General features: G+C 44.2%; 2 protein-coding genes across 6 annotated transcripts in view; both read left to right on the top strand.

Moving 5' to 3' along the window:
* The window catches only part of ODAD4 (outer dynein arm docking complex subunit 4), a 79440-nt gene extending 60312 nt beyond the window's left edge, over positions 1-19128 (top strand). Inside the window, exons 10-14 of one of the 2 annotated variants that reach the window (XM_051994460.1) lie at positions 1302-1402; positions 6935-7019; positions 12622-12867; positions 16343-16397; positions 18909-19128. In XM_051994460.1, coding sequence (XP_051850420.1) covers positions 1302-1402; positions 6935-7019; positions 12622-12867; positions 16343-16371 — 461 coding nt within the window. In that variant the 3' untranslated portion in view covers positions 16372-16397; positions 18909-19128. Of the gene's footprint in view, positions 1-1301; positions 1403-6934; positions 7020-12621; positions 12868-16342; positions 18651-18908 lie in introns of those variants that run through there. The other variant, XM_051994461.1, reaches the window with a different exon arrangement.
* Positions 19129-19199: 71 nt separating this feature from the next.
* On the top strand, positions 19200-27652 carry CNP (2',3'-cyclic nucleotide 3' phosphodiesterase). Of its 4 annotated transcripts, XM_051994470.1 has the most exons (5): positions 19200-19357; positions 20726-20805; positions 22076-22745; positions 25365-25504; positions 26128-27652. In XM_051994470.1, exons 3-5 carry the CDS (start codon positions 22133-22135, stop codon positions 26575-26577), a joined length of 1203 nt encoding a protein of 400 aa, XP_051850430.1. In that variant the 5' UTR covers positions 19200-19357; positions 20726-20805; positions 22076-22132; the 3' UTR covers positions 26578-27652. The 4 variants fall into 4 exon arrangements, with proteins under 4 accessions (XP_051850430.1, XP_051850432.1, XP_051850429.1 ...); XM_051994472.1 differs by lacking the exon at positions 20726-20805 and having other exon boundaries at positions 22081-22745; XM_051994469.1 differs by lacking the exon at positions 20726-20805.
* The last annotated feature ends 307 nt before the right edge of the window (positions 27653-27959 follow it).

Genomic DNA, 27959 nt, shown 5'->3' with positions numbered 1-27959 from the left:
CATTTTCTTTGTTGTTCAGTCTTTCTGGAAGCCCCCTCTTAAGTGTGTCCATACTGCCTAAGAGTCTCACCTGAGGGGGTTTCAGGTGGTGTCAGGAAAAAGAATATGTAGGCTTGGACCTACTCCAAATCAGATTTTATTAAGCAGTTGGCAGTGGACTAGGTTCCAGAGGGAGTTAGTGAAAATGTAGGGGATTATGCCATTGACTGGCGGGCTAAGTTCCAAAAAGGGGTTAACCTCATCATTATCAAAGGAAAAGATGGGATAACCCGACTCATAAGGCAGGCAAAATTCCTAATGAACTAGCTATTAACAAGGGAGAGGGTAAGGCCTTCTGTAGTAAAGAATAACCTCTGGGGATGCATCTCTAACATAGTCTTCAGATGGAATACTGTAAAGGAGGGGTCAAGATAATAGGGTTAGTACTAGGAATTCAACCAGGCCCAGTGCAATAAAAGCTCACTTAAGGACAAAATAATCCTGTCAATGACTCTCCCTGCTTGTGGAAAGTAATAATATCTATAGTTTGGTCTGTAACTGAGGGAATTCAACTAATGCCCACTAAAGGACACTTCAATTCTACTTAAACTTAACAAAAGCCCTTTCCTGTCAATGCCTTTCTCCTCCCCCCTCTCCCCCACACCTCCCCACCCCATCACTCATGTGGCTACCAAGGATCTGGTCTGTTTGCTGAGGTCTTATTCCTCCATCACACCCAGTGTGCACTTTTGCACTCTAGTAACTAAGACAGGGAGCCAAGATGGAGAGACACACAGACATGTGAGGGATAGAGGGCCAAGGAACATGGCGTCTGCACATGCTGAAGGAGTGCAGAGCCATAGCATGACATGGGGTGAGGGGAAGGGGCTTCAAGCTAAATCGGATCAGAGACAGTGAGGAGCCCCATTATTCTCAGCCAGTCTCACTCCTGCCCAGCTGCAGGGGTTTCCTGCGAGGTTTGGACTGGCCACACTTGGCCACTCACCAGTTAAGTGAGCAAGTAAGCAACTTTGCCTTTGCTCCCTCGGCTCTGTAAAATGAGGGAGTGGAGGAAGCATCTCTGAGGCCTCTTCAGCTCTATGACTCCTGCAGTCAAAGACCTGGGGAAAGCTGTGGAAGGGATGATGCCCTTTGTGCCCGGAGGCCGGCGGATTCATCTACTTCCCCCCCTGCTTTTGGTGCCCAGCCCGCTAGCTGCACATGCTAAATATCAAGTCCTGCACAACCTGGTCTGCACATCAGGCCGGGGGAGCTGGTGTGTCTGTTAATAACCACTTCCTTTCCCCCCCTTTTCTTTACAGTTAAGCTGAAAGACTACGAAGCTGCCGTGAGCAACTTTGAGAAAGCGTTGGAGAGGGCAAAGCTGGTCCACAATAATGAAGCCCAAAACGCCATCATCAGTGTAAGCTGCCCCTTCTGTTCCGGCATCCAGAGCTGCCAGCAGTGTGCATTTTCCACACTCATTGGCTCTGTACTCCCACATCCCAGCACATAGTAGACACTTAAATGTTTATTGATTCACCGGCCTCAAGCAATCAACTGTCTTATACCTTTCTTATTGTTGTTCAGTCATGTCTGACATGTGACCCCATCTGGGATTTTTCTTGGCAAAGATACTGGAATGGTTTGCCATTTCCTTGTCCAGCTCCTTTACAGATGAGGAAACTGAGGCAAACAGGGTTAAGTAATTTGCCCAGACACACAGCTAATAAAAGTTTGAATGAGGCCTGGTGATCTATTCCATTGTTCCATCTAGCAAATAAGGGACATTTCTGTGCATTGATCAAAATTGATCATCTAGTAGATGTGAGTTGTTTTTGTTTAGTCATTTCAGTCATGTCTGACCCTTTCTGTCCCCATTTGGGATCTTGGCAGAGACACTGGAATGGTTTGCTAGTTCTATCTCCAGCTCATTTTACAAATGAGGAAACTGAGACAGAGTTAAGTGACTTGACCAGAATCATCTGAGGGTAGATTTGAACTCAGAAAGATGAGTCTTCCTGACTCCAGACTGAGCACTGTCCAGTGCACCACCTTCCGTGTTCCTCATGCTAGACTAGGTGTTGGGAAACACACACAAAAAAACCCCCAAGATTCTATTTTTATTCAGAAGGAACTTATACTATAATAAGGGAGACAAGATTTAGGCACAGAATGGTAAAAAAAGTAAAGAATGACAGTGTATAAGTGAAATGCCAGACAGATAATTAGTGCAGCAGAAATTCCAAAAAGTAATAAATAAATGGAGGTAGTTGGGGAAGTCTTCATGGAGGAAGAATAATTCCAACATTTAGCAAGTGCCTGGAAAGCAGCAGGTTCTTAATAAGTATTTATTGAAAGGCTGACTGAAGGAAGGATAGAATCATAGTACCATAGATCAAATTGGAAAGGACTTTAGTGGTCCTCTAGTCTGAATCTCTTATTTTAGGTAGAATTTGAGAAGGTGGAAGGAAATCCAGATTTGAGAAGCAATAGTAGGGAACGAGAAGTAGAATATTGAGGTAAGAAGTAGGATTGTAGAAGCAGGATGGATTCCAGAGAGCCTCAAAAGTCAGGCCCTGGATGAGTCAGGCAAGGGACAGCTAAGTACTATAAAAGTAGTGGTAGATTAGGAAGATTGGGCAACTAGGTGTCTCAGTGCATACAGTGTCCTGTCTGGAGTTAGAAGACTTATCTTCCTGATTCAAACCTGGCCTCAGACACTAGCTGTGTAATCCTAGGCAAGTCATTCAAACCTGTTTGCTTCAGTTTCCTTATCTGTAAAAATGATTTAAAGAAGCAAATGGCAAACCACTCCAATATCTTTGCCAAGAAAACTCCAAATGGGGTCATGAAGAGTCAGACCTGACTGAAATGACTAAACAGCAATAATAACAACAGGAAGATGAGTCTGGCATCTGCCTGAATCTGTGTTTTTGTTTTTGTTTTTTTTTTTTGGATAAAGAGGGGTAGGGAAGTGGCAAGACAGCTTGGTCTAATGGGGAAAATAGTTCATTCCAGGGAAGAGTTTATAGTCTAGTTGGGGACAATAGAACCAGATAGTTATTTCTGGAGCAACATTTTAAATTTCAAACAACCTCCCCACATTACCTAGTAAGTTTGGGGGCCATTCACATCCTTTTGCCATCAGGGTGGTGTGTGCTCAAATTTCATTAATGTGATGTCAGCATGGGACTAGCAGCATTAAAAAAGAAATTCTTTACAGTGGCCAAAATACCCCAACAAGGAACAATACATACTTAACTAAATGTAATTTATTTTTGGATTATAGATATTTTATGTTTAGGTCTCAATATATGTTAGTGGACCCACGATCTCACTGATATCAGTACTCCCTCCACAGGTATAGACCATAACCTATTCACCTCTTCTTATCCCATGCAAATCTTTTCCATGACCTTTCACAACTCTTCCATTGAGGATCTACACATTGCATTGTAGGGCTACAAAGCCATGGATTGCTTTAGGGCTTTAAATATTTCATGGATGCTACTTTATTTCTTGTGCTACTCATCTTATCCTTCCTGCTTACTACATAACCAACCTACCCCTTTCTTCCTAATACATGTTCTAAACGTTATCTTTTTTGCTACATTTTGTATAGAAGTTATGATTCTTTAATGTTTCATTCTGATAAATTTTAAAAAATCCAGCTCTATGGAAAAACTAGCTCTATGTGCTCAGGATATGCTTTTAAATTTAATCTTAATATTGACATTTTTCCATCCCTTTCTTAATTCTAAACAATAAAAAAAAAAAACAAACCAATTGTAGAATTTGCTTATTTTTGAAATTACACAGTTGGCTCTTCGTAAGCCTGTATGAGCTAGCTCCAGCATAGCCCTGGTTAAAGCCAACTAATTGTACTCACCGTGATTCCTTCCATTGCTCTTTAGTGTTCAAGCATTTGATAATTCCTTGTCTTATAACATCTCTGGGAAAACAATGGTCTTGAAAACATAGCTTTTAATATCAGCAAGCAGTTTGGTATCATACCATTGAAAGAGCTGTGTAATTTCTCAGACTTCATCTAGCCTTCTCTTTTGAAATACCTGTCCAACACAGTCCCTGGCACACAAACATAAGCATTATTGTGCTAGCAATCTGAAAGCTTTTTGGCAAAAACTAACTGGAGGACAATGATATTTGTCCTATCCCACCCTCTGTGGTTTAGACAATGGAAACAGGCTTGATGCTGCTAAAAAGGGGATCTTCTGACATTGCATTGAGTCACACTTGCATTGCAGAGACTCACATAGGCATTTTATCATATAGCACTACTCTGAAAGCTTTGACTCCCACCAGTACTTGAGGGTGCTAGAAGGGTCCTCCACCCCCGAATCTCCCATCAGACCTGTCCTATCTGAATAACGCAGAGCAATAGTTGGGAGTAGGTGCAAAGCTTAAGTCTACATTGTTCCTTAGACCCATAATCAAATTCTGAAAACCACATAGATAATCTTCTCCTCATTTGGTTGACTGTGCCTGAAAACAACCCCTTCAATTACTGAAGATTATGTTATAGAATCTTTTTCTCCCTCTAAAAAGCTAACACTGCCCAGAAATCTCCCATCTTTTCTCGATTGAATCTTCAAACACAAATTGGATCTTCAATTCTCAAACTTCAGTTTCTAGGAGGCAACCTTGACACTGAGGAGCCCTTATCTCTTCCTAGAACTCTGAGGGTCCTCCCCAATGTCAATAATCAGATTAAATTTAAAAGCGTGTCCTTCATCTACCAAGGCAGCACTGGTTCAAGAACTCCATGGGGTGAGAGCTACTCTGAGCCTCAGTGTAGTCATTAGGATCATTCTGGGACTTTTGTCTCTAGCTTTGCGGTTCTCAGGTCTCTTTTCTAAAAAGCGGGTAAGGGTGGAAGGAGTAGAAGGGACAAGAGCAATTGCGACTTGACTCACTTTTCAGTTGACCAACCCAAATGGTGGTTCTGACCCACAGTGGGAACCAATCCTTTTATCCCTAATTGATCTGCAACAGTCACAAGCAATATATTTGTTGCCAGTGTATGGGATAGTATCATAAGCTCCTCAGGTTGGTTGGGGTAACCTCTTCCTACTGATTCACTGCAAGCAAGCATACAATGGTGCAGTAGATTATGTCTGGCTCAGGCTGGGCAGAGAGCTCTGGTTCAAAACTGGAATGGAAGCTCACACCATCCATCTAACTGTGGACTAGAGTAAATATTTACTTAGCCATAGCAGAAAAGGGAAAGGAGACAGTATTGATTGATCCACAGCTTTTTTGTGCTTGTCATGCTATTATTTAGTCAGAAGCCTGATGGGGAGTTTAGTGACTAGCTAGGTATTCAGAATACAGTTAATCAGTAACTATTTTTAAAAAGCCTACTGTATACTAGTCATCATTCTAAGTGATGGGGATGTTTATAAATGATTTAAACATAGTGTGATTCTTATGCTCTTTGTCTCCTTTCTTTTTGATACTGTTACTTTTTCCACTGTTATTGTGGAAATGGAAGGGATTATATAAGATGGATGGTCATTTAACAATTTGTATTTGTGTTGTGGGTCACCCTTGGCTAGACCCAAGAGTAGCCAAAAGCTGTGGCAGGGCCTATCAAAGTCTTCTTATTTTAACATATGCTTTTTTTTTTTTTTTTTTTTGGTCAAGGCAATTGGAATTAAGTGACTTGCCCAGGGTCACATAGCTATCTGAGCTAATCCAAGGCAGGATTATTTTTTTAAAAAATATGTTTCAATTTATTTTATTTAACATTTTCCCCAATTACATTAAAAATATTTGTTTTTAAGATTTTTGAGTTCTAGGTTATTTCCCTTCTCACCACACACAATAAAGAAACATAGACCTCCCACCCTAATGAAAATAAAAAACCTCAAGAAAAATGAAAAGTAAAGAGAGGGAGAAAGAGAGAAAGTAATAGAGAATGCTTTGATCTATATTCAAACTTGATTAGTTTTTTCCCTGGATATGGGTAGAATTTTTCATCATAACTCCTTCAGAGTAGGTGTGGATGATTGTACTTCTGAGAATAACAAACTCATTTACAGCTGGTCATCCCAGAATATTGCTATTACTTTGTATACAGTATGTTTCATTTTGTTCATGGAGGACTTTGCAGGATTGTTTTTTCCCTGCTCATCATTTTCCAGAGAACAATAATATTCCATCAGAGAAACTTCGAAGTTTTTTTTTACAATTACTATTGCTAATTGTATTTTCCCTCATTTATTCTCTCTCTCCTTTCACTCTGTCCTTCAAAAGTGTTTTTCTACTGATAACTCGCTCCCCCAATACTCCCGCTCTTTTATCACCTTCTCCCCATTCCCCTCTCCTATTCCTATCCTGTTTTCCTGCAGGGTAAGACAGATTTCTATACCCCTATTGTGTATGTATGTATGTTTCCTATTTGAGCCAGTTCTGATGACAATAAGGTTCACTCACTTCTCCTCCCATCCCCCTCTTCCCCTCCATTGTAAAAGCTTTTTCTTTCCAAGAACTCAGGTTCTTCTGAATCCAGGACCACTGCTCTATCTACTATGTCATCTAGCTACTCCTACAACTTTTTATTTTTAGATTGTTAGGACCTACCAGAGTTGATTTCTTTCCCATAAAGAGACATTGGAGCAGGACTTCTGTAGAGGATTCACACTACACAAAGCATAGTGATGAATAATTAATGGATGATTGACTAATATATATTAAATATGAGTAATAAGGGGATACAGAAAGAAAAAAATAGTAACTGACATTGGAGTAATGGGAAGGGGAGCATTTTGGGCTTGTTAATTGGGGAAGATTTTCTCTATGGATGGTATTCACAGTAGAAGAAAAGCATAGTGGGAAATATCTAGATTAATTGGGGAAGTGTTGCAACTGTTTGGGGTTGACAATCCATAGACAGTGATTAATTCTTACCTGTTACTTTTGCCACCTCTAGGCTTTGGATGACGCCAACAAGGGCATCATTGAAGAACTGAGAGCAACTCGAGGTTCTGAGATTGTTAAAGAAAAGAAAGACAAAGGTGGGAGTTCCTAGAAGTCTAAAGAGAGTTTTTAGGGTCAGAGGAAGTGGGGAAAAGAGGAAAGAAGACTTTATTTCTGGTCCCTGAGCAATTCTTTTATGTTCCCTTTCCCCATAGAGATGGTTTGTTGCTATGCTCTCCCTTTGCTTTCTCTTCTGTTTGGCCTACACCAATCTTATGGTGGTTAGGCCAGCCACAACTCCTAAGCCTTAGGCTTCATTTCAGGTCAGCAACCTCAGGTGTTTTCTTCTGGTCCATCTGGGGCTAGTAGAGTAGCCAGGGAGACCACCTCAGACTCTTCCCTGTATGGTTTTTTTTCAAAGCATAGAGCTGTAGAATCAGAGCCATAAGGGACCTCAGAGACAACCTGGTTCAATGTCTTCATTTTCTAGGAGAGGACACAGGTTTGGAGAGGTCCAGGCTCATAGGTAATAAGTGAAGGGTCAATATCTAAATTCAGGACTCCAAAAGCCAGTTCTTACCAGGAAGCTGTCATATATTCAAAGTGCTTTGTAACTGGAAAGCATCACATTCTTTATGTCTGCCATGTCCTTGGCAGGCTCCATCCATCATCACATCTGCCGATCGATGGAGGAGATAGATTCTTGTAGAATGAGAAAGATGCAGGATAATATGACAGAGGGCTGCAATGAAATCTGTTCAATGAGTAATGAACAGGCCAGGACCATAAAGTATAGTGTAATAGGCTTGAAAGTTAAAATAACCTCCTGTCTCCCGACATGGAGAGCAGTCCCTGGGCATTCTCTTGGCCTGCCTTCTGTCCCTATCAAATTGCGGCTAATGGGGGGGGCAGAGGTGGCATTTGTATATCCTCAAGAACAGAGTCAGATCTTGGAATATATGACCCAGCTTGAGTGTCACCATTCTTTCAATTTTTATTTATGCTTACTCTGTACCATGAGATTATGAACAGTTTGAAGAAAACTTGGCAGTATCCAGAAAGCATTCAAGGATGATTGTGGAAAGAATACTACAAACAGAAGGAAAATGAAAGAATGTGGAAAAAACCATTTCCATAACGTTTTCACCCAAAAAGACAATAGAATCATCATACCTGGACTTATCATGATAGTCCCTGAGGTGCCTTCATGACACTAAAGGGAGAACAAAGACCAACTGAGTTAGATCAAGCACAGTGTACATAGAAAAAATCTATGCTGAAGGTAATACTTGTGAAGTTACTGAAAGACAACATACAAGATATCTGAAGGAATGGGAAGATACCAAAAGTATGAGGGAAAACTCAGACTTTTATTAATACAAAAAAACTTGACTTGAGAAATAAATAACTATTGGTCTCTATTCTTCCCTATATTTTTGTGGGGAAGAGGGGAGGCAGCAGTTCAGATAGGTAAAGAATTGGTTTCAAAACTAGAAAGACCTGGATTCAAGTTCCACATCCTATCTTGTTTCCTTAACATTTTTATGACTCATAGAAAAACAAGATTTTTACAAGTATTAATCAATCAAATGGAAGATATGGTCAACATAAGTTCTTATTTACTGTTTTCCATATATCAAGATCATTCAGGAATCCTTGAAAGATGGAACAACAGAAGTAATCTTGTTCAAAGACCCTCTACTAGTAAACATCAGGAAAGGCATAAAAATATGAAAATAGATGTATGCCTCCCACAATACCTTTCCACAAAGGTATTTGCCACAATGATGCAGATGGTCTAGAGTTGAGGTTTTCTTGAGGAAGATTCCCTGATTGATTCCCTGAGAATGGTGAGGTCCTCCAGATGCCCCTGTTTTCAGATAACATTGGGTTGATGGCATCAAACCTCAAGACAGTGCAGAACCACCTGGAAGAGAAGTGCAATCTCAAGGACTTTTATCTGGCTTATCGAAGCCAGATAAGCCTATTTATCGAAGTAGGAAAGAAAAGTGGATTACCTGGTTTTCAACATTCTTGTGTACCTGGGACTGACAGTACAGATGGATTGTGTGCTGGGACTCAGCATGGAAAGGGAAGAGAACTGGCTAGATTGCTTTCAGGACATTGCAATATCTTTTATTGACCTCAGGTTTCATCTATTTTTTCAATATTAACATTTTATCAGTGATATTTGATGGCAATGAGATGCTGGATACCACTGCTTCAGAAAAACTAAGGATGATTATCATACAAAGGACACTGGAAAGGTCCATGGTGCTGAGTGGCAACATGTACCTGATGAGGATGTCATCAAAGAATTATATGACTGGAAGAGAATATGGGCTGCTCAAAAGACAAGAGCAGGAGGTGATAGTAGACAAGAGGTATCCATTGAGATGTTGAGAGAAAGTGAAGATGGCTTCCTATACATTGGGGGGACCTCTTGTGGTGAACTATGGGGAGGATGTGGCGACAGCTGCACTTGACAAGTATGGATTGGCTTTGATTTGCATCATTAGAGGGAATTCAATCGGTGAGATCACGGATTCATTAGACTATGTGCCAAGTGACATTGATGTATTGTTGGGAGTTGTGAACGAATCCAACCATTCTGGAGAGCAATCTGGAATTATGCCCCAAAAGTTATCAAACTGTGCCTACCCTTTGATCCAGCAGTGTTTCTACTGGGCTTATATCCCAAAGAGATACTAAAGAAGGGAAAGGGACCTGTATGTGCCAAAATGTTTGTGGCAGCCCTGTTTGTAGTGGCTAGAAACTAGAAATTGAATGGATGCCCATCAATTGGAGAATGGCTGGGTAAATTGTGGTATATGAACGTTTTGGAATATTATTGTTCTGTAAGGAATGACCAGCAGGATGAATACAGAGAGGCTTGGAGAGACTTACATGAACTGATGCTGAGTGAAATGAGCAGAATCAGATCATTATACACTTCAACAACGATATTGTATGAGGATGTATTCTGATGGAAGTGGATTTCTTTGACAAAGAGAAGATCTAACTCAGTTTTAATTGATGAATGATGGACAGAATCAGCTACACCCAGAGGAGGAACTCTGGGAAATGAGTGTAAAATGTTTGCATTTTTGTTTTTCTTCCCGGGTTATTTTTACCTTCTGAATCCAATTCTTCCTGTGCAACAAGAGAACTGTTCAGTTCTGCAAACATATGTTGTATCTAGGATATACTGTAACCTATTTAACATGTATAAGACTGCTTGCCATTTGGGGGAAAGGGTGGAAGGAGGGAGGGGAAAAGTCGGAACAGATGTGAGTGCAAGGGATAATTTTGTAAAAAATTACCGAGGCATATGCTCTGTCAATAAAAAGTTATTTAAAAAAAAAAAAAGACTGTGCCAGGCATTGTGCAAGGCTCTGGGGATACAAAAACAAAAGTGAAACAATCCCTGACCTCAAGTTGTTTATATTTTACTTGGGAAAACAACATGTGTTATAGTCATACATACATAAACTACATGCGTAATAAAGGCTGAGCAATTTAGAGTGTGTGGGGGACATTAACAATGGAGAGGATCAGGATAAGCCTTAAGCACTCTGAGCTGGAGACTGGAGGTGTGCATGGAGAAGAGGGGCCCAAGATGAGAGGGGCAGTCTTATACATGGTGAGCAGCAAGAAGACCAGAGTGGCTGGAGCACAGAATGTACAAAAGGAGAATTGGGAAAAATTGGCTGGAGCCAGACTAGAAAGTCCTTCAACTGCCAAAAGAACCATGAGAGCTTCTTGAGTGAGGGATTGACATGGTCCGACCTGTTCTTTAAGAATATCACTAGCAGCTGAGTGAAAGAGAGGAAAAGACTGGAAGCAGGGAGGTCAATTAGTGGGCCATTGCAGCAGTCCATCCAAGAGGTACCAAGGCCTTGAACTAGAGTAGAGGCTGTGGGACAAATGTGAGAGAGATTATAGAATAGAATTGAGACTTGGCAACTGACGAGATGTGAGGGAGAGCTCTGAGGTTGTGAAGCTGGATGATGATAATAACAGCTTTTACAAAGTGCTTACCATATGTTTTCTCATTGGATCCCTACAACTACCTTGTGGGGCAAATGTTATTATTGTCCCAATTTTGTAGATGAGGAAACAAATAGCCAGAGGTTGTCTCTTGCCCAGGTTCACACATCTAATAAGTGTCTGAGATTTGACTGAAACTGATTTTTGTGACTCCAAATCTAGCACTGCCACCAGGACACTATCTGGATGCCTTCAGGGTCGTTGGAATATGATGTGATTGGAAGATATCTATCTGATGGGGAGAGTGGTGATGTCCTCAATAGATTAGGGAAGTTAGGGAGAAAATATGTATTGAGTTTTGGACCTAAATTTGAGATGCCAGTGGGACAGCCAGCTAAGGCCGTCTAATAGTCATTTGGCAATGTTCTCTTCTGCAAAACTCACAGAGTGTGGTACTACAGGTCTGTAAGGATGTGGGTCAGCCAGAACTGGCTCTTAATTCCTCCCACTGTTCTGGCAAATAAGCATAAGGAACAGACAGGACATTGTGTGTTTGTCTTGTCACAAGAGAATCAAAGATGTTGCCTAAATATTTACAGTCTAATTGGGAACAAGTAGCTTCTTTGCCAAGGTGCCTGAAACCAGAGGATCCCCCCCACTTCTCTCCTAGGCAAAGCCAGCGTATTCTTGAAGAAATGTAGTGGGCCTCCCAAAAGGGGGCTCTTGGAGTTCCCTTCTTGCTGGAGAGCAGCCGGGATGCTCTGGGCAATGTTGTTCTGGCTAGTCCAAAGGAGAGGTAAAATGGAGGTGCTTGGATATGGACTATCCTTCCTTCTCCTAAGAGACTGGGCAAGGGTGAGGATTGAAACGATAGTTGTTATAAGCCATGGGGAGAGTTTTTAAAGAATTCCTGAATAAGGAGGAGTCACCCCGCTCCCACCTCTCTGCCAAAGCGGGGTGTCTGCCTGCACTTCCTTTTTGGGACTGAAGGTGGCGGCATGAACATACGCTTTAGTCGTCTTCGGGGCCTGGGAGCAGAACTTCCAAGTGATCCTACGGAGCAGCCCGTGGCCTGTGTCCCAGGGAAGGGCTGCCCAGAAAGAGGGGCAGGGGCTTATTGGCAAAGGAGCTTTGGGGACTGACTCCCTTCTAGGCTGGCAACTCCCATTCTACCCAAGGCCTCTCACTCAGTTATCAGCACCTGTCCTAGGGAGTCGTCTCATTCAGAAAAGGGACAGAGCCCAGCCGGTGGGGGAGGGGGGGAAGGGGGGAGGGGAGGCGGGGGGGGGGGCAGGGAGAAAGGGAGGATTCCTAGTACCATGGAAAGAGGATAGGATTTGACATTGAAGGTCCTTTTCTGAATAAGAGCTTTGCCATCTATGAGCACATCACTTCTCCGGGACTCATTTGTCTCATCCTTAAAATGAAAAGGTTAGACTCAGTGACCCATCAGTATGTTTGTCCCAGACTAGGGTATGTCCCCTCCTTCTATACTCTGCACCCCGTCCTTCCCCCACAAGCACGTAGGCATTAAGTTCTTAGATAACTATAGATGGATCTCAAAACTAGTTCTCCTAAAATCTGTTTCTGGGATTTTTCTTCTGTCTCATAAGATGCACTTCTCATCAGGATTGACTACTGAGAACAGTACAGATTGGTTTTCTCTGCCTGGCAATTGAGCTTAATTAATCTTTTTCTTGTCTTTTTTAGATGAAATATTTGAGGATGCCGAAGTAGAGAAAAATGAGGAAAAAGAAAAGGAAGACATGGATGAATCAGAAGGAGAGAGGGGTGAGAGTGATGATCAGAAGGTAAAATCGGAAGAGGAACTACAAAAAGAAAATGAGCAACAGTTTGAGGAAATACAGGAGATGAAGAAGGAGGAAATTGAACATGATGAAGATGAAGAAGAACAAGAAGAGGAAGAGAAGGAAGAGGGGGAAGAGGAAACAGAAGGTGAAAATGCTGAATATGATTAGTAGCTTCTTCATTTCTGAGTGTTGGGGCTTGGAAGGAAACATTCTAGGACCTAGGGATTCACTTCTAAATGGATTGTAATTTGAAGATGAGCATTTTAAAGGAAAAGGAGGATTATGTGAAGCTGAGGACTGCTTTTCACAGGCTAGGCTCTTCTTCTGCCCTTTATTTATTACTCTTCAAATACATATTTTCCTACATTTCCAAACGTTTCCATACATTTTTTCCTACTTTCATTCCCAGAAGAGACTCTAGAAGTGAAATTACTAACATTGGTTCAGGGTATTGCCATGCTACTGATGATTGGTCAGTAGAGTGTTAGGAACCTCAGCATGATCAGAGAGACCTTGCCCAAAGGCCATAAGGAGAAACAGAAAACAGAAGCTGAGGGCTTAGTCCTTGAGAGTCAAGCCAATTCAGCACACCAAAGTTTCTGTTGCATAAAAGGCACTGTGCTAGGCACAAGAGATGCAAATACAAACATAAAATAGCTCCCCTTTCCTCTCTACTGGAGGAGATATAATATGAACCCAGAGAAATAAATGCCAGGTAATTTGAGGAGAGAAATAATGTTTAACCATGGAGGTCCAAGACTTCAGAGAGTAGGTACCTGGCACCTGGGCTGAGCATTTAAGAAATGAAAGTGTCAGATGTTTGAAAGGACTCCATAAGAGGAATGCTGAACATATAATTTATTTTGATTTTAGCAAACTTATGAGTTTTCTATGCTATTCTTGTGAACATGATGGAGAGGTATGGCTAAATGATAGCACAGTTAGCTTTGGAAATGGTTGGATGGCCAAATCCAAAGAGTTGTCACTAATGATGTCACCTTCAAAATAGGGCTTCAGGAATCTGCAGTAGGCCAGTGCTGCCTAAAATGTTTATGAGTGATTTAGATAAAAGACATGATGGTATGCTTATCAACAATGTAGTTTGAAGGTAAGCTTGAAGATATAGCTTGACTAGGCAGGACAGTGGGATGGATCTTATAAGGTGAAATTTAGTAGAGGTGACTGTAAAGACACATACTTGTGTATTAAAAAAATCAACTTCACAAGTACAAGATGGAGGTAGGGAATGGGATTGAGGACGCAAAGCTAGAGAGCTATTCACTTGAAAAAGATCTGGGAATGTTAGTGGTTTGCAAGTTTGAAATAGCAAAGTGTAATGTGGTAGCCAAAAAAAAAAAAAAAACAAATTGCATGGTTATCATACTCTGGGGCAGATCCCATTTTATTCTGCTCTTGTCATCAGACATTTGGAGAATTATGTTCAGTTCTGGGGAACGCAGTTTAGGGAGGACACTAATAAGCCACAGAATAGCTAGAGTGGAGCAATAAAGATGATGAGGAGCCTGAGATCATGCCAAGGGAGGATTAGTTGAAGAAAATGAAGATGTTTCATTTGAAGAGAAGACTTCCAGGTATTTAAGAGCTTGGCATGTGGAACAAGGCTTAGCTATTACTTTATCCCAGAGGGGAGACATAGGAGCAATGGATAAAAGTTGGGAAGAACTGAATTTAAGCTTGAGATGATGAATGACTGCCTAAAAATCAGAATGATACAAGAGAAGAATGGGGTTTCCTCAAGATATAGTAGGTTTCCTCCTCGCTGGAGGTCTTCAGGCAAAGGCTAAAGAGTTATTTTTGAAGTGTATTGTAGAAGGAATTCTAGATCGCATAAAGCTTGGATTCTGGTCTCAGTGTCTCCTAAAAGCAATGGATAACCTGAAAATTTTTGAGCATGGGGGACATGGATTTGTTCCTTGGGGAAATAATTTTGGCAGCTGTGTGAGGGATGAATCAGGGAAGGGGAGAAGCTGGAGACAAGGAAACAGATTGGAAGCTTGTGAAAAGGAATTTCTAAAAAAAAAAATCGTGGCTTTTTGTTTACAGAGAGAGGCGTGTATGGGTGGCATGTTGACAAGACTTGGAAAGTGACTGGGTATGAATAATAAGGGAAAGGGAAGAATCAAGGATGATTCTAAGGCTGTGAACTTGGGTAACTAGGAGGATGGCACTGCCCTCACAGCAATTGGACATTTTAGAGGAGAAACAGGTTTTGAATGGAGGGCAATGAGCTCCACATTGGACATGCTGAATTTGAGATATTGATGGGATATTCAGATAAAGATGTCCAGCAAGCATTTGGAGATATTAGACCTGCAGTTCAGAAGAGAGGGCTGTATGTATCTGAGAGACGACTGTAGGAATGATAAAGTTTTTTGTGTAATTGAGATCACAGAGAATGTAGAGAGGACTCAAGACGGAGCCTTGGGGAACACTCATGCTATAGGAATAGGAAGTGGATGATCCAGAAAGCAAAATGGAAATAAGAACAGCTAGATGAGAGAAGAGCAATGTTCCAGGAGCTACAGGAAGATAGAATATCCAGAGATGGTAGTGTCAAAAGCTTCAAGGAGGTGAAAAAAAAAAAAAGACTAAAAACATCCCTGCGAGCCTAGCACCCCTTGCCTTGGTCACCAAAATAATAATAATAATAATAATTGTATTACCACTCCATAAGGCTAATTCTCTCCAGTTGTGCCCCTGATTTCATTCCCTCTGGCTGCCTCCATGACCCTTGCTCCAGCCATTGATTTAGCTCCTTTCCACTGAATCAGTTACATCTACTTACAAGCACTGTTTTTCCTAGTTCTAACTCCTCCAATCCTATCCCCCAACAAAACAACCAAACAAACAAAAAACCAAAAAAACCCCATAAACTTAAAAAACAAACCAACAAACTTTTTTTAACCTAAGGTTTAACCTGGAATCAGTGAATTTACATCAGTAACTATACCCACATCATTATATACACATAAATCTATATATATATAAATACATATAGTATATATACATATATATACATATATTATATATATATGTATACATATATATATATATATAACTTTCTGTGTAACTGATTTCCCTATTTAATCCTATGTATTTTATGTGTAAAAGCATGGAGCTTTAGATTTCACCAGCCTGCCAAAGGGTCCTTGACACAAAAATGGTTGAGAACTCCTCTTCTGACCCTTCTAGCCCATTCATTTTCCATCCTGTCTCTCACTTCCTTTTTTTTTTTTTATTGTAAGTTTATTTTTAATACACATTGCTCTATGAATCATGTTGGGAGAGAAAAATCAGAGCAAATCTCACTTCCTTTACACAGCTAAAGTTTTGCACCCCATACTACCACTTCCTCCATCACTTGCCATCTGGCCCCAGAATTCATTCCCCTATCAGTACCCAGATGAAGATACTCTCCCACCTATTGGTAAGCAACAATATATGACTAGAGTATGACAAGGATGATGGCTTTTCCCTCCTCTCTTCTTTGATCCCTGCCTTTAAGTTTTGCCTAGTGCTTTTAATATGTGATCTCATTTTATCTTCCTGACAACCATGTGAGATATGTGCTATTATTATTGCCATTTTCTTTTTTACAGATGTAGAAACCGAGGCAGACACAGATTAAGTAACTTGCCCAAGATTACACAGCCAGTAAGTGTCCGAAGAAGGACTGGAACGAGCTCCTCCTTGTACCATGTGGCTCCCTTTCTTTGTTCTCCCAGTGCTGCTGGGCTCCCTCCTCTGCTGGCTCGGCATCCTTTTCCATACTGCTTTATGTGGGGGTCCCTTAGGAGTCTGACCTTAGCTCAGGATTATTGGTTTTAAAACTGAGACATTAGAAACAGTTTAATCCAAAACCTCCTTTTATAAATGAGAAAGTGGTCCTCTTCTCTCTTTAATTTGGGGATTTTCTTCAGAGCCAAATCAGCTACCACCCTTATTCCTTTTATTCAGTTCAAGAGTTAAATACTTGTTTAAGGGACACTCTTCTAAGTGCTAAGGATACAAAGTAAAAAAACAAAAAACAAAAAACATTCCTATTCTTAGTGAGCTGACCCAACAATGTGAACACAAATAAATGTATGCAGGATAATTTCAGATGGGTAGAAGGTACCAGGGAGCTCAGGAAAAGGCCTCATGTAGGAGGTGGCAAAACTACTCAGCTTTAAAAAGAGGCCTGGGTTCCAAGGGGCAGAATGAGGAGGGTGTGGATGCTAGGCAAGGGAGAATGTTTTTCCAAAAGCTTAGATTGCAGCTAGCATGAGAGAGAGCTGGAATGAGTCAGACAAAGATTGTAATGAACTTTATATGCTGAGCATTTTATCTCTGAGGCAAGAGGAAGCCGTTGGAAGTTCTTTACAGGTCTCTAACTATAGGAATAATAATTTGACAGCTGTGTGGAGAATGGGTTGTTGGAGGGAGGGACTTAGAGCAGGGTCATCCAATCATCCATCTAGTAGCATCAGTTAGGAAGTGATCCAAGGGAGGGGCCTGAGCCACAGTGGTGGCCATGGTGATAGAGATGATGGACCCCAAAAGGTACCACATAACTGACTGAATATAGGAAGTGAGGGCAAGAGAAGAGTCAAGGATGACTCAAGATTGTAATTTTGGGTAAATGGAAGAATGGAGATATTCTTGGCAAAAATAGAGAAGTTAGGAGGCCAGATGGATTTGGGAGAATGATAATTCTGTTTTGGCTGTGGGATCAAAGTTTGCCTAACTTGTTTTTCCTTCTGGTTTCACTCTTTGTAGATGACACCTGTGTTTATAACTTTAGGATTTTCTGTGAGAGTCTTCTCCTTGATTGTTCATACCCCATTGTAGTGAGAATGGTTGGACCATTTCCCATAGAACTGACCCATGTTGGGGTTTTATTCCCTGGGGCGGGATATAGACTATGGCCCCTGGTTAAAGATCATGAAGGACCAGAAGCTCTTGGTTGGGTTCTTGGTCCCTGTGAAATATTGGTAGAAAAGGAGGAAGATTGTACCATTCAAGATAGGTGACTGAGACAGGAACAGCTGCTTCCTCTGTTGGCAATAAGGAGCAAGGAAGGATTTGATTGTTTCTGTTCTCTTCTTTTGGGACACAGTCCACATTAATTCTCTCTTGAACTTCTAACAAGGGAGGAAAAGATCCTCCCCTCCCTACTCTTTTCTCCCTCCCCCAACAGTGACAGCATGAATATGGGGATTCAAGAACTTATAATACTAGGCAAGCCTGAACCCGAGCCCCAAACCCTGGCTCTCTTCTTCCATCTTTCCTTGAGTTTTGATCATCAGATAGTGATGCTGAGAAACATTTCTGGCCCCAACAGCTGCCTCATAAGTTCAAGTCCCTGAGTCAAGTTTACTCCGAGGTCGCTTTTTGCATCTACATCTTCAGAGAAGACCATCCCCAGGAGGACAGAGCTGAGAGGGCTGAGAAAGCTTAAGCTCTGCCTAGCTGAGGGCCCCCTCCTTGGGGAAGGTTACCGTTGCAAGTATCACCTCCCCTTGGACAACTAGCACTTTGACTTTGAACTGGCACCACTCCACCTGTTTCTGTAACTTAAATATTCCATGGGCAGCAGTTCTACCCTTTGTTCAGGCCATTCTCTATGCCAGAAAGGTCCAGATTTTACTTGTTGGATTCCTAAGCATTTTTTAAAAGCCCAACTCAAATGCCGCCTCTTTTATGAAGCTTTCCTAGATACCATTCTTCTATAGGGACCTTTTATTTCCCACATCACAGCGTTTTTGTAACTTGTTATACCGTAATACTATGCATTATATCTCTCTAATCTCCCTACAAGGCTGTAAGCTCTGTGAGGGCAGGGCTCCCTTATTTAAACTTTGTATTACTCTCAGAATAGAACTAAATGTTTGTTTAAAGAAGGAATAAATGGATCTTCACAATTGAGTTCAGAATGCATCCTAAACGGGAGAATGGGGAACGGGATCCGGGAACCCGGCTGGGGGGGGGAGGGGGATGCTTATGAAACCCCGGAGTGCTAGTTTTGTCAGGGTCGGACAGATGACCGGCTTTCACCTTTTTTTTTTTTTAAACCGGTGAAGCCTATGGATCCCTTCTCAGCATAGCGCCTCTGCATAAAATAAAATCCTGGAATTACAAAGGAAACCAATCATCTTGTAATAAGTATTCAAACGTTTTCTCTAGGACCTCCAGCATAAGGGCCCCCTCCCAGCATCCCCAGCCTGGCCAGGTGGTTGGACTTCCCTGCAGATCCGGCTTTTGACGGCGGTTTTTGACTGCTTCTCTATTTCGCGCGTTAATTATAAGCAAAAGAAGCGCTAGACCTGGAGGAGCCTGCTCCACCCCAGCACAAGGGTTCTGGGGAGCCGGGGGCCAACAGGTGAAGGGCTGGGGCCCCACAGCCGCCCGCGCACGTGCAGTGGGCGGTGCCTGTTTCATTCTGGGCGGGGAGGTGGAGGAGGCCTGCGCGCAGGCGCGCGAGGGGCCTGGCGGGTTTGCGTGGCCTAAGGCCACATGGCTCCGCCTTCTTACCCCGGGCTATGTAAAACGCCCTGGGACAGGGGGGGGTCGCCGCGTTTCGCTCTGCTCCCGGGGCCGCGGATAGAGGCCGAGCTGCGTCCCCCCTCATCATGGTGAGTGCGGGGGGGCTCGCGTTGGGGAGGGCGCAGGCTCGGGCTGCACACCAGGAAACCAGGTGGCGGAGAACCTGTGGTTTTCGAGCCGGGGGGAGGGAAAGGGTAATGGGGCGCACTCTTCCCCCCACCCCAGCACGCTCGGTCCTCTTTCCCTCTTTCCCTCTTTCCTTTCCTGGGATGGATAATTCTGAAGTTTGTGGGGGGAAGTGCTGGAAACTTGCCGGATTCCGAGTTCTCAGAACCGGTTTCATCTGTCAAATGGGTACAGGGATGCCTCTAGTACCCGCTTTTTCGAGGATCTGGCGGAGTAAAAAGCCCTTTGCGGACGTCTGAGGCGTTCGCCCGGCGTCTGTTGGGATCGAGCACAAGCTCGGGTCAGCCTGGGCCAGGGCGAGGGGCAGGGTGGACTGCCATCGGGCAAACTAGGATGGGTCCCAGCTGTGCTTGGTCCGCAGGCTGCTGGCGAGAGACGCCCTTCCCAGAGGGGTTCAGGGAGGAGCCGCCCCCAGTGTCGCTGCCCAGGACGAGAGGCTTTCCGGGTACCCCCAGTCCCCGTTTGGGTTCGGGTCCCTGGGCAAATGCTCCGCCTTGGACCGCTGGCACCTTAACCTTTGGCTGCGGGAGGGGAGGGAGGAGGAGCTGGAGCAGCTTGGGTTCGCCTGGGTTTCGGTTTAGCATCTGGGGAAAACAAGAACCCCACAGGTGCGAACCGGCTAGGCCCAGAACCCCAGGTGCCCTGTGCCACCCGTTCTAGGGCGGCGCACAGACCACGGGGAGAAGGGGGCAGAGGAGGAGGGGGCGGCCACTGTAGTGGTAGTGAATGGTGCCAATTGTCCGAGCAACTCGTGTCCCCCCCTCCCTTCCCCTGCAGCTCCTCTGTGGGGCTATTGTGCCCCCCTCCCATTCCAGACAAGAGAGTATTATCTTCTTCTGAATGATTGTTCCGGGGGCTTTTACAAACACTTCTCCCCCCTGTGGTTTTGCCACACAAAAAACCCGAGTAACCCAAAGGTGAACTCTTGGATTGAACGGAATGGGAAACTTAAAAAAAAGTTTTACTGATAACCTTTTACATAAATCATTTCCGGAAAATCTCCCTCCTCCCTCCTCCCTCCTCCCTCTCTCCTGCCATTATCTCAACCAACCCTCCCCTACCCATCCCAAACTAGGACACAATTGCTGGGTGACAATGTAGCAAACATTCCGCTGGTACGGGAGGCTTGAGGGGTCAGGAGCCCGAGAGAGCTGGGAGAATCAGCATAAAGCCCGAACCCTTGGGACGTCCTCTCCTTGCCCCAAGTCCGTTTCTTGGGAGCCTAACTCGAGTGGCAGCCCCTCCATGAAGATTTCTCTGATCTCCCCCAGGTGGTGGTGACCTCTCCTTTCTCAGATTTCTCATAGCCCTTTGCCTGGACTGCTCCATTGCATAGCCACCATCCTCCCTGGTACGCCAATTGTCTTATTTTCCCCTATTGTGTGGTAAGCTCTTTTGAAGGCAGATAATGTAAAGACATAATTGTTCCATAAGAGTTTACAGAGTTGAACTTCCAAAGAAACAAACGAAAAGCGAGAGCCGACACCTACAAGCTTGAGCCGGAAGATTAAAAAAAGGTCTGAGCAGAGCGATTTCTCTGTGATGTCTACCCAAAGGGAAACCCGGGGAGAGTGGTCTTAACTGGGGACTAGCTGGTCTAGCCTCAGAACAAAAGACAGGGAGTTGTCCCCGAGCTAGCCACCTAAGTGGGAAAGCACCCAGGAGTCCTAGGGACACTTGTGTCTTAAGAGTCATCACTGCTTTTACAAAAAAAAAAAAAAAATATATATATATATATATATACATATATATATATATATATATAAAATACAAGCCTTTATTAAATGCTGTGTGCCACGAACGCTGTGAGATGCTGGGGATACAAAGACTGAAGTGAGACAGTCTACCCTCAGGGAGATTACAGTCCACTAGGAGCATGACATATGTTCAGATATAATTGCTTTAATAGTATTTTATGGTGATGGTTGGGATGTGGGCAGCATTGACTGGGGGAAAAAAAGAAATGGCCCTGCGATGGCTTGTAAGTGGAGGGTGGAAAGGAACCAGAGGTTCCCAAGAGCTGGAAGTTGAAGGGAGAACATTCCAGAGACGGGGCACAGCCCGAGCAAAAGCAGAGAGGTGGGAGACAAATCCCTGTATATGGGGTGCAGCAAGACAGCAGCCATTTTGGCATGTGTGGGAAGGGGAAGAGTAATGTATAATCAGCCTAAAAAGATAAGGCTCTATATCAGACTGCTTGCCTTCAGTGGAGGTAAGAGAGGAAGAGAACATTTTAAAACTCAATATCTTATATAAATGAATGTTGAAAACCAAATACTCTATACATACACACACACAGAGCTTAAAAAAAAAAAAAAAAAACCTTTGAGATCAGCTAGCAACTGAGGTGTAGGGGAAGAAGTGGTTGCTGGAGCTCACTGAAGAGGGAAGGGGTCTGACTGAGGAATTCTGGGACCTTTGGGGATCTGGTTCCAGCCTAAGCATAGATCCCTTGGGGGTGGGGGGGTGGGGGACGTCATTGCTGCTGAGAGGGCAGTTGTGGTCACCAGATGGTAACACTCTGGTGGCTGATGGGACTTGTAATCAGTGATGTCACCGGCTCTGGGCTCTGCCAGGACTGACACCCCACTTCTCCCCTTCGCTTTGCCCCGGTCCTGCAGAACAGAGGCTTCTCTCGGAAAAGTCACACGTTCTTGCCTAAGATTTTCTTCCGCAAGATGTCATCCTCGGCTGCCAAGGACAAGCCTGAGCTACAGTTCCCGTTCCTGACCGACGAGGAGACTGTGAACACGCTTCGCGAGTGCAAGACTCTCTTCGTCCTGCGCGGGCTGCCCGGCAGCGGCAAGTCCACGCTGGCCCGGGCCATCGTGGACCGCTATCGGGACGGCACCAAGATGGTGTCTGCCGACGCCTACAAGATCACGCCGGGCTCCCAGACTGCCTTCCCCGAGGAGTACAAGCAGCTCGACGAGGACCTCAATGTCTACTGCCGCCGCGACATCAGCGTCCTGGTCCTGGATGACACCCACCACGAGCGGGACCGCCTAGAGAAGATCTTTGACCTTGCTGACCAGTACCAGTACCTGGTGGTGCTGGTGGAGCCTAAGACATCATGGCGACTGGACTGCACTATGCTTAAGGAGAAGAACCAATGGCAGCTCTCTGTAGAGGATCTGAAGAAGCTGAAACCTGGCGTGGAGAAGGACTTTCTGCCTCTCTACTTTGGCTGGTTCCTGAGCAAGAAGGGCTCGGAGAGCCTGCGGAAGGCTGGCCAGGCCTTCCTGGACGAGCTGAGCAGCCACAAGGCCTTCAAGAAGGAGATGAAGCACTGTATGTAGGCGAGGGCGCGGGGTGAGGGGGGATGGCAGGGAAGCTTAGGACCCCTCCAGCCCCTCAGCAGAGCCGACACACACAGGATCCCAGGGCAGTCTCCCACTGCGAGCCCCTCCCCAGCCCCTAGCTGAGCTGCCCTTACATCTTCTGCTTTGGGGCTCTTAGCATCCTGAAAAGTGACCGTGTTTGAGGCAGCTGGGAGCTACCGCGGACAGAGGCCTGTACTAGGCCTGGAATCAGGAAGAGCCGAGTTAGACTCTGGCCTCAGACCTCTGTTTTTGAGAGGCAGCTAAGAGATAGACGCGGTAGGTAGTACAAAACCCATTGTCAGGAAGACTCCTCTCCCTGACTTCCAGTCCGGCTTCGGACACTTACTGTGTGATCCTGGCAAGTCACTTAAGCCTGTTTGCCTCAGTTTCCTCACCTGAAATATTCGGATAATAATAGCACCAACCTCCCAAGGGTCATGGATCCACATGATGTCAGTGCCCGACACACAGCTAAGCGTGTGACTGCTGACCCAGAATCGCAGCACTGTTGGGGACGTTAGAGACCATCTAGTTCAGGTCCTTGCTGCAAATGAGCACCCTGAGGCTATGGGCAGAGGCAGGGCCACAAGGAGGTATCCAGAAGGACTCTTCAGGCCAGAATCCCTCCACCCACATACTGGCTCTGACAAGAATTCTTTGCTCTCATTGACCACTTCTCTTTCATTTGTTTAGGGCTCTGTCATTCACTCATCTACCAAAGTTTGATTCTTCCCAAAGGGTTCTGTGAGCCAAAGTCAGACAAAATTAACCCCTAAATATAACTCCTACAACGAAGAGCATTATTAGAAACAAGTTGGGATTATCCATCCCATGGCCAATTTGGAGAACTGAGAACCAAAAACTCTTAGAGCAGTCACTCTTCTAGAGTTGGGAGATTCCCTGGGAGAGGAGGAAGGAGAGCAGCAAAGTCCAGAGATTGAGTATCTCCTTACCTCTGACTTGGTGGGTGGCCCTTGGTGGGGTATGTCACTGCTGAGCCTGCTTTCTGAGGCTACACAAGGGAAAATGATTCTCCTCCTGAGAGGTAGAGGAGGAATCAATGAGAGTGCGCCAAGACCATGAAGGAGTCACTCTCACAGAGGGAAATCTCTCTTTACAGAAAACAATTATGTCTTTAGACAGACTCCCCGATTCCCAAGACAGCCAGGGTCATTTTGGGGAAAATGACAAACCTAGATGGTCCAAACACAAAATCATAGAATTAGAGCTGGAAGGGATTGGAGAGGTAACTTAAGCCTAACTTTCCCCTGCCCCCAATTTTATAAATGAAAAAACTAAGGTGACTTGCCCATAGCATATATCAGATAATAAGGGGCAAGATTTGATCCATGTCCTAAGTTTCTATTGTACCTTACTGTCTCTTTTTTTTTTTTAATTTAATTTTATTTAATAATAACTTTGTATTGACAGAATCCATGCCAGGATAATTTTTACACAGCATTATCCCTTGTAATCACTTATGTTTCGTTTTTTCCCCTCCCTCCCTCCTCCACCCCCCCCAAGATGGCAAGCAGTCCTATATATGTTAAATATGTTGCAGTATATCCTAGATACAATACATATTTGCAGAACCGAACAGTTCTCCCGCTGCACAGGGAGAATTGGATTCAGAAGTACCTTACTGTCTCTTGCAAAAACCTTTCATTGCTCCCCCTTTCCCTGTTCCCAAACACCTACATCTGATTTAATTTATAATAATAAGAGTACCTGAATCTAGGCTAAGCCTTTGAATTAAGGGCTAGGGGCCTTGGGATTGAGAACATATGCCAAGAAGTTGTCCAGAATGATTGAGGAATCCAAGGTGGGAAGGAGTTACCAGATCTACATTGAGCCTAAAGAGCAACTAATCTCAAGGGACCTCCCTCCCCAAATACAAACTCTCTATCACAATCTGCAGTTCTCATAATTTCAAATGAATGAAAAAATCATTTACTAAATGGTTACTGAACTACTTCTACCTTTGTGAAAACTGACATCAGAAGTGCCTAATTTATTTCCCAGAGTTTGTGCATTTGAGCAAGGAAAAGCAACAATAGCCAGGAGGCCCAGGTACATACCCAGTCCATACTACATACCTCCAGGCTACCATTCATAGGCCACTAAATAGGGGCTATTATGCCCATTTTACAGATGATGAAACTGAGGGTTGCCTAGGGTCCCACTCCTAATAAGATGGGATTTGGACTTGGGCTGTCCAAATTCCCACTGTAGAGCCACAACTATACTCCTTCACTAAAGACAATTTTACAGTCTTTGGTAGAGAGACCAAATTATAGTTTTTTTCTTTCTGCAAATTTTTGGGAAAGATTGAAATATTCAATACTGGTGCCCTTTAAAGGGGTTAGAGGCACTTAATTTAGGGATATCAAATATCTTTTTACTGAATGCTTTAGATAGATGGGATGGCTCAAAAAGAACAACATAAAGTTTGGTCCCTGGAAATTAAAAATGAACAAATCAATTTCCCTTATTTCCTTTCCCCTTTAAAATCTAATCAAGAGAGAGATGTTGTCTGTAAGCCAGGGCCTTAAATACCTGATGCATTCCTTCCTCCCTCTCCCCATAGTTGTGTCTGGGGATGAATCTAAGGAGAAGATAGCCTTGGCTTCCTACTTTGTGAAGAGGCCTCCCGGGGTGCTGCACTGTACCACCAAGTTCTGTGACTATGGGAAGGCGGATGGGGCAAATGAATATGCCCAGCAGGATGTGAGTGCTGGGGCTAATTGGGGAGTCGGCTGGGACTGGGTCAGGGGAGGACAAAGGGCTTTCCCTAAAGTTCAGAGACAACTCCCATCCCAAGGCTGAAAGGAAGTTAAGCAATGGGTCCAAGAGAAAACAAAAAGGCTTAAAAAAAAAAAAAAAAAAAAACTCACCTCTTCCATATTCCAATTTGGGGCATATTTACATCCAAGGAAATTGGCCAGATAAGACTATATGGAAGAGACTTGCCCTGTTAAAAACTAAATCTACTAACAGAATTTTGGGCCACTAAGAATATCCTTCATCTACTACATGGATATTTAGAACCATCAGAACTCAAGGTAAACTCAAATGCCAACTGATTCAGTGTTCCTTCCACACCACCTAGTCTGCCTCACCAATGGAACACCTGTAGCACATGTGCCAATCCTGCCTTGCTCCTAAACCCCAGGCATGACATAGGAAGCTTCTCACCATCAGCTTATTCCCAGCCAATTCATCTCGGCTACCACTTTCCCCCTAACGGGCTTCTGTAGTGCCCACTTCCTACACTTTTTTCTCTTTCCTGTGCCCCGAGAGGATGAGTGATCCATTGTCTCACCACCTGTTCTTGTCTTCCCCTTCCTCAGGTGGTGAAGAAATCCTACTCTAAGGCCTTCACCCTGACTGTCTCTGCGCTGTTTGTGACCCCCAAGACAACGGGCGCCCGGGTGGAGCTGGGTGAGCAGGAGCTGCCGCTGTGGCCGGCAGAGGTGGACAAGTTGACGCCTACTGACAACCTGCCCCGAGGCAGCCGGGCCCACATCACCCTGGGCTGTGCAGTCGGGATCGAGCCTGTGCAGACCGGCATCGACCTGCTGGAGATGCTTCGGCAAGAGAAGGGGGGCAGTCAAGGAGAGGAGGTGGGCGAGCTGAGTCGGGGCACGCTCTACTCCTTGGGCAATGGGCAGTGGATGCTGCGTTTAGCCAAAAAGTTAGAGTTTAGGGCCATCTTCACAGGATACTATGGGAAAGGCCACACTGTGCCCACGCACAGCAGCCGAAAGGGGAGGGCCTTGTCACCTTGCACCATCATCTAGACAATGGGCTGCCCTTTCAAACTATTCACCCTGCCCCCTTACTTGGGGGTGAGTAGGAGACACTGACTTCCACTTGACTTTTTTATATCATTAACTCACCTTTAATTCTTAAAAACTTGTAAAATAACTGTCCCCTTCCAACCTAACACCTTATGCTCTAAGTCAGAAAGAACATATGGAAGACTGGACTAAAGTCCTAGGAATCAGGACCTTGTACTCCCCTCCCCCACATTATTCACCCAGTCTCCAGCAGCAGCACCCCTTGGTTTTTAGTCCCGGGGGGCTGCACTACCCTCAGTGTGCTCTGCAGAGAAGGCATACAGCACTTCCATAAAAGATGTGTTTAGATGGGTAGGGAGGCCCACCCCTCTCCTCCCTCCCACCTTTATTAATTGCTAGAGCTGGCTGGGAGGTTCTGGAAGTGTTTACTCTTCCCTTCCTATCAGCCTAGTTTTTCATTCTCCCATTCCCCGCTACCATTTTTCTGAGGGGGTGGGGTGGGGTGGGGAGGAGGAGAGTAGGAATCTTCCTCTATGATGAAACTTGATAGGGGGGAAGTAGGGGAACCCTAGGAGGATTGTATTCTGACAGTACTGTATACTGACAAGCACACAACAGTAAATAGCTGCCCCTCCCCCCCTTATGATACAATTGCCCCTTATAGGAGGGAGGAGCCCTAAGCAGAGATTCACCTCATTCTAGCAATGAACTCTCCCTTATAGATGGGGAAATTCTGGCCCAAAAGGGTTGGGAAGTCTGCCCAGCCCTACTGTATATTCATGGGGAAAGCTAAGGCTTGCCTTCTAATTAGGCTCCCCTGCCATTAGGCTGGTAAAGGCTGCCTTTCATCTGCCTTCCTTTCAGTAAGGGGATTTTAACACTGCTTTGCATACTTCCATTTCCTGTTTCACATAATCTTCTTGGTATCATTTGACTCTGGTCTGGTTCCTGTGTGATAGGGGACCTTACTTATGTTCTTTCTCAACACAAATGCTTGGGATTTGAGTTAAACATCCTGGTTTTGCCCCATCCCCCAAAGTATGACTGTTAATGAAATAAATATCAATAATCTCAATCGTGTGTCATTTTGTCTTACTTGCCCCCTCTTCCATAGTGAGGGACTCGGCAGCTGTCTGCCCACTAGGACTTGATCAGGGCTGGCTTTGTCCCCTAGTCTGTGGGGCCATCCGTCCTGTCTCTGGGCTAGGCCGGTCACAGCTGCAAGGAAGCTGGGCAACTGAACAGTGCCCGCTTTCATAAGAGCAAGAGCAAGAGTAAGCTGGCCCAGTCAAGACAGATGGACATAGAGACCACCCCTTACTTGCCTTGCTTATCTAGACTTCTGAGGGATCCTGGCTCAAGCCTTCTAGAGAGCCTGCTCA

Source organism: Antechinus flavipes, chromosome 4, assembly GCF_016432865.1.
Source record: "Antechinus flavipes isolate AdamAnt ecotype Samford, QLD, Australia chromosome 4, AdamAnt_v2, whole genome shotgun sequence".
NCBI classification, from domain to species: Eukaryota; Metazoa; Chordata; class Mammalia; order Dasyuromorphia; family Dasyuridae; genus Antechinus; species Antechinus flavipes.
The sequence above is the reverse complement of the archived record's forward strand: the minus strand, read 5'-3'. Positions and strand labels throughout refer to the sequence as shown.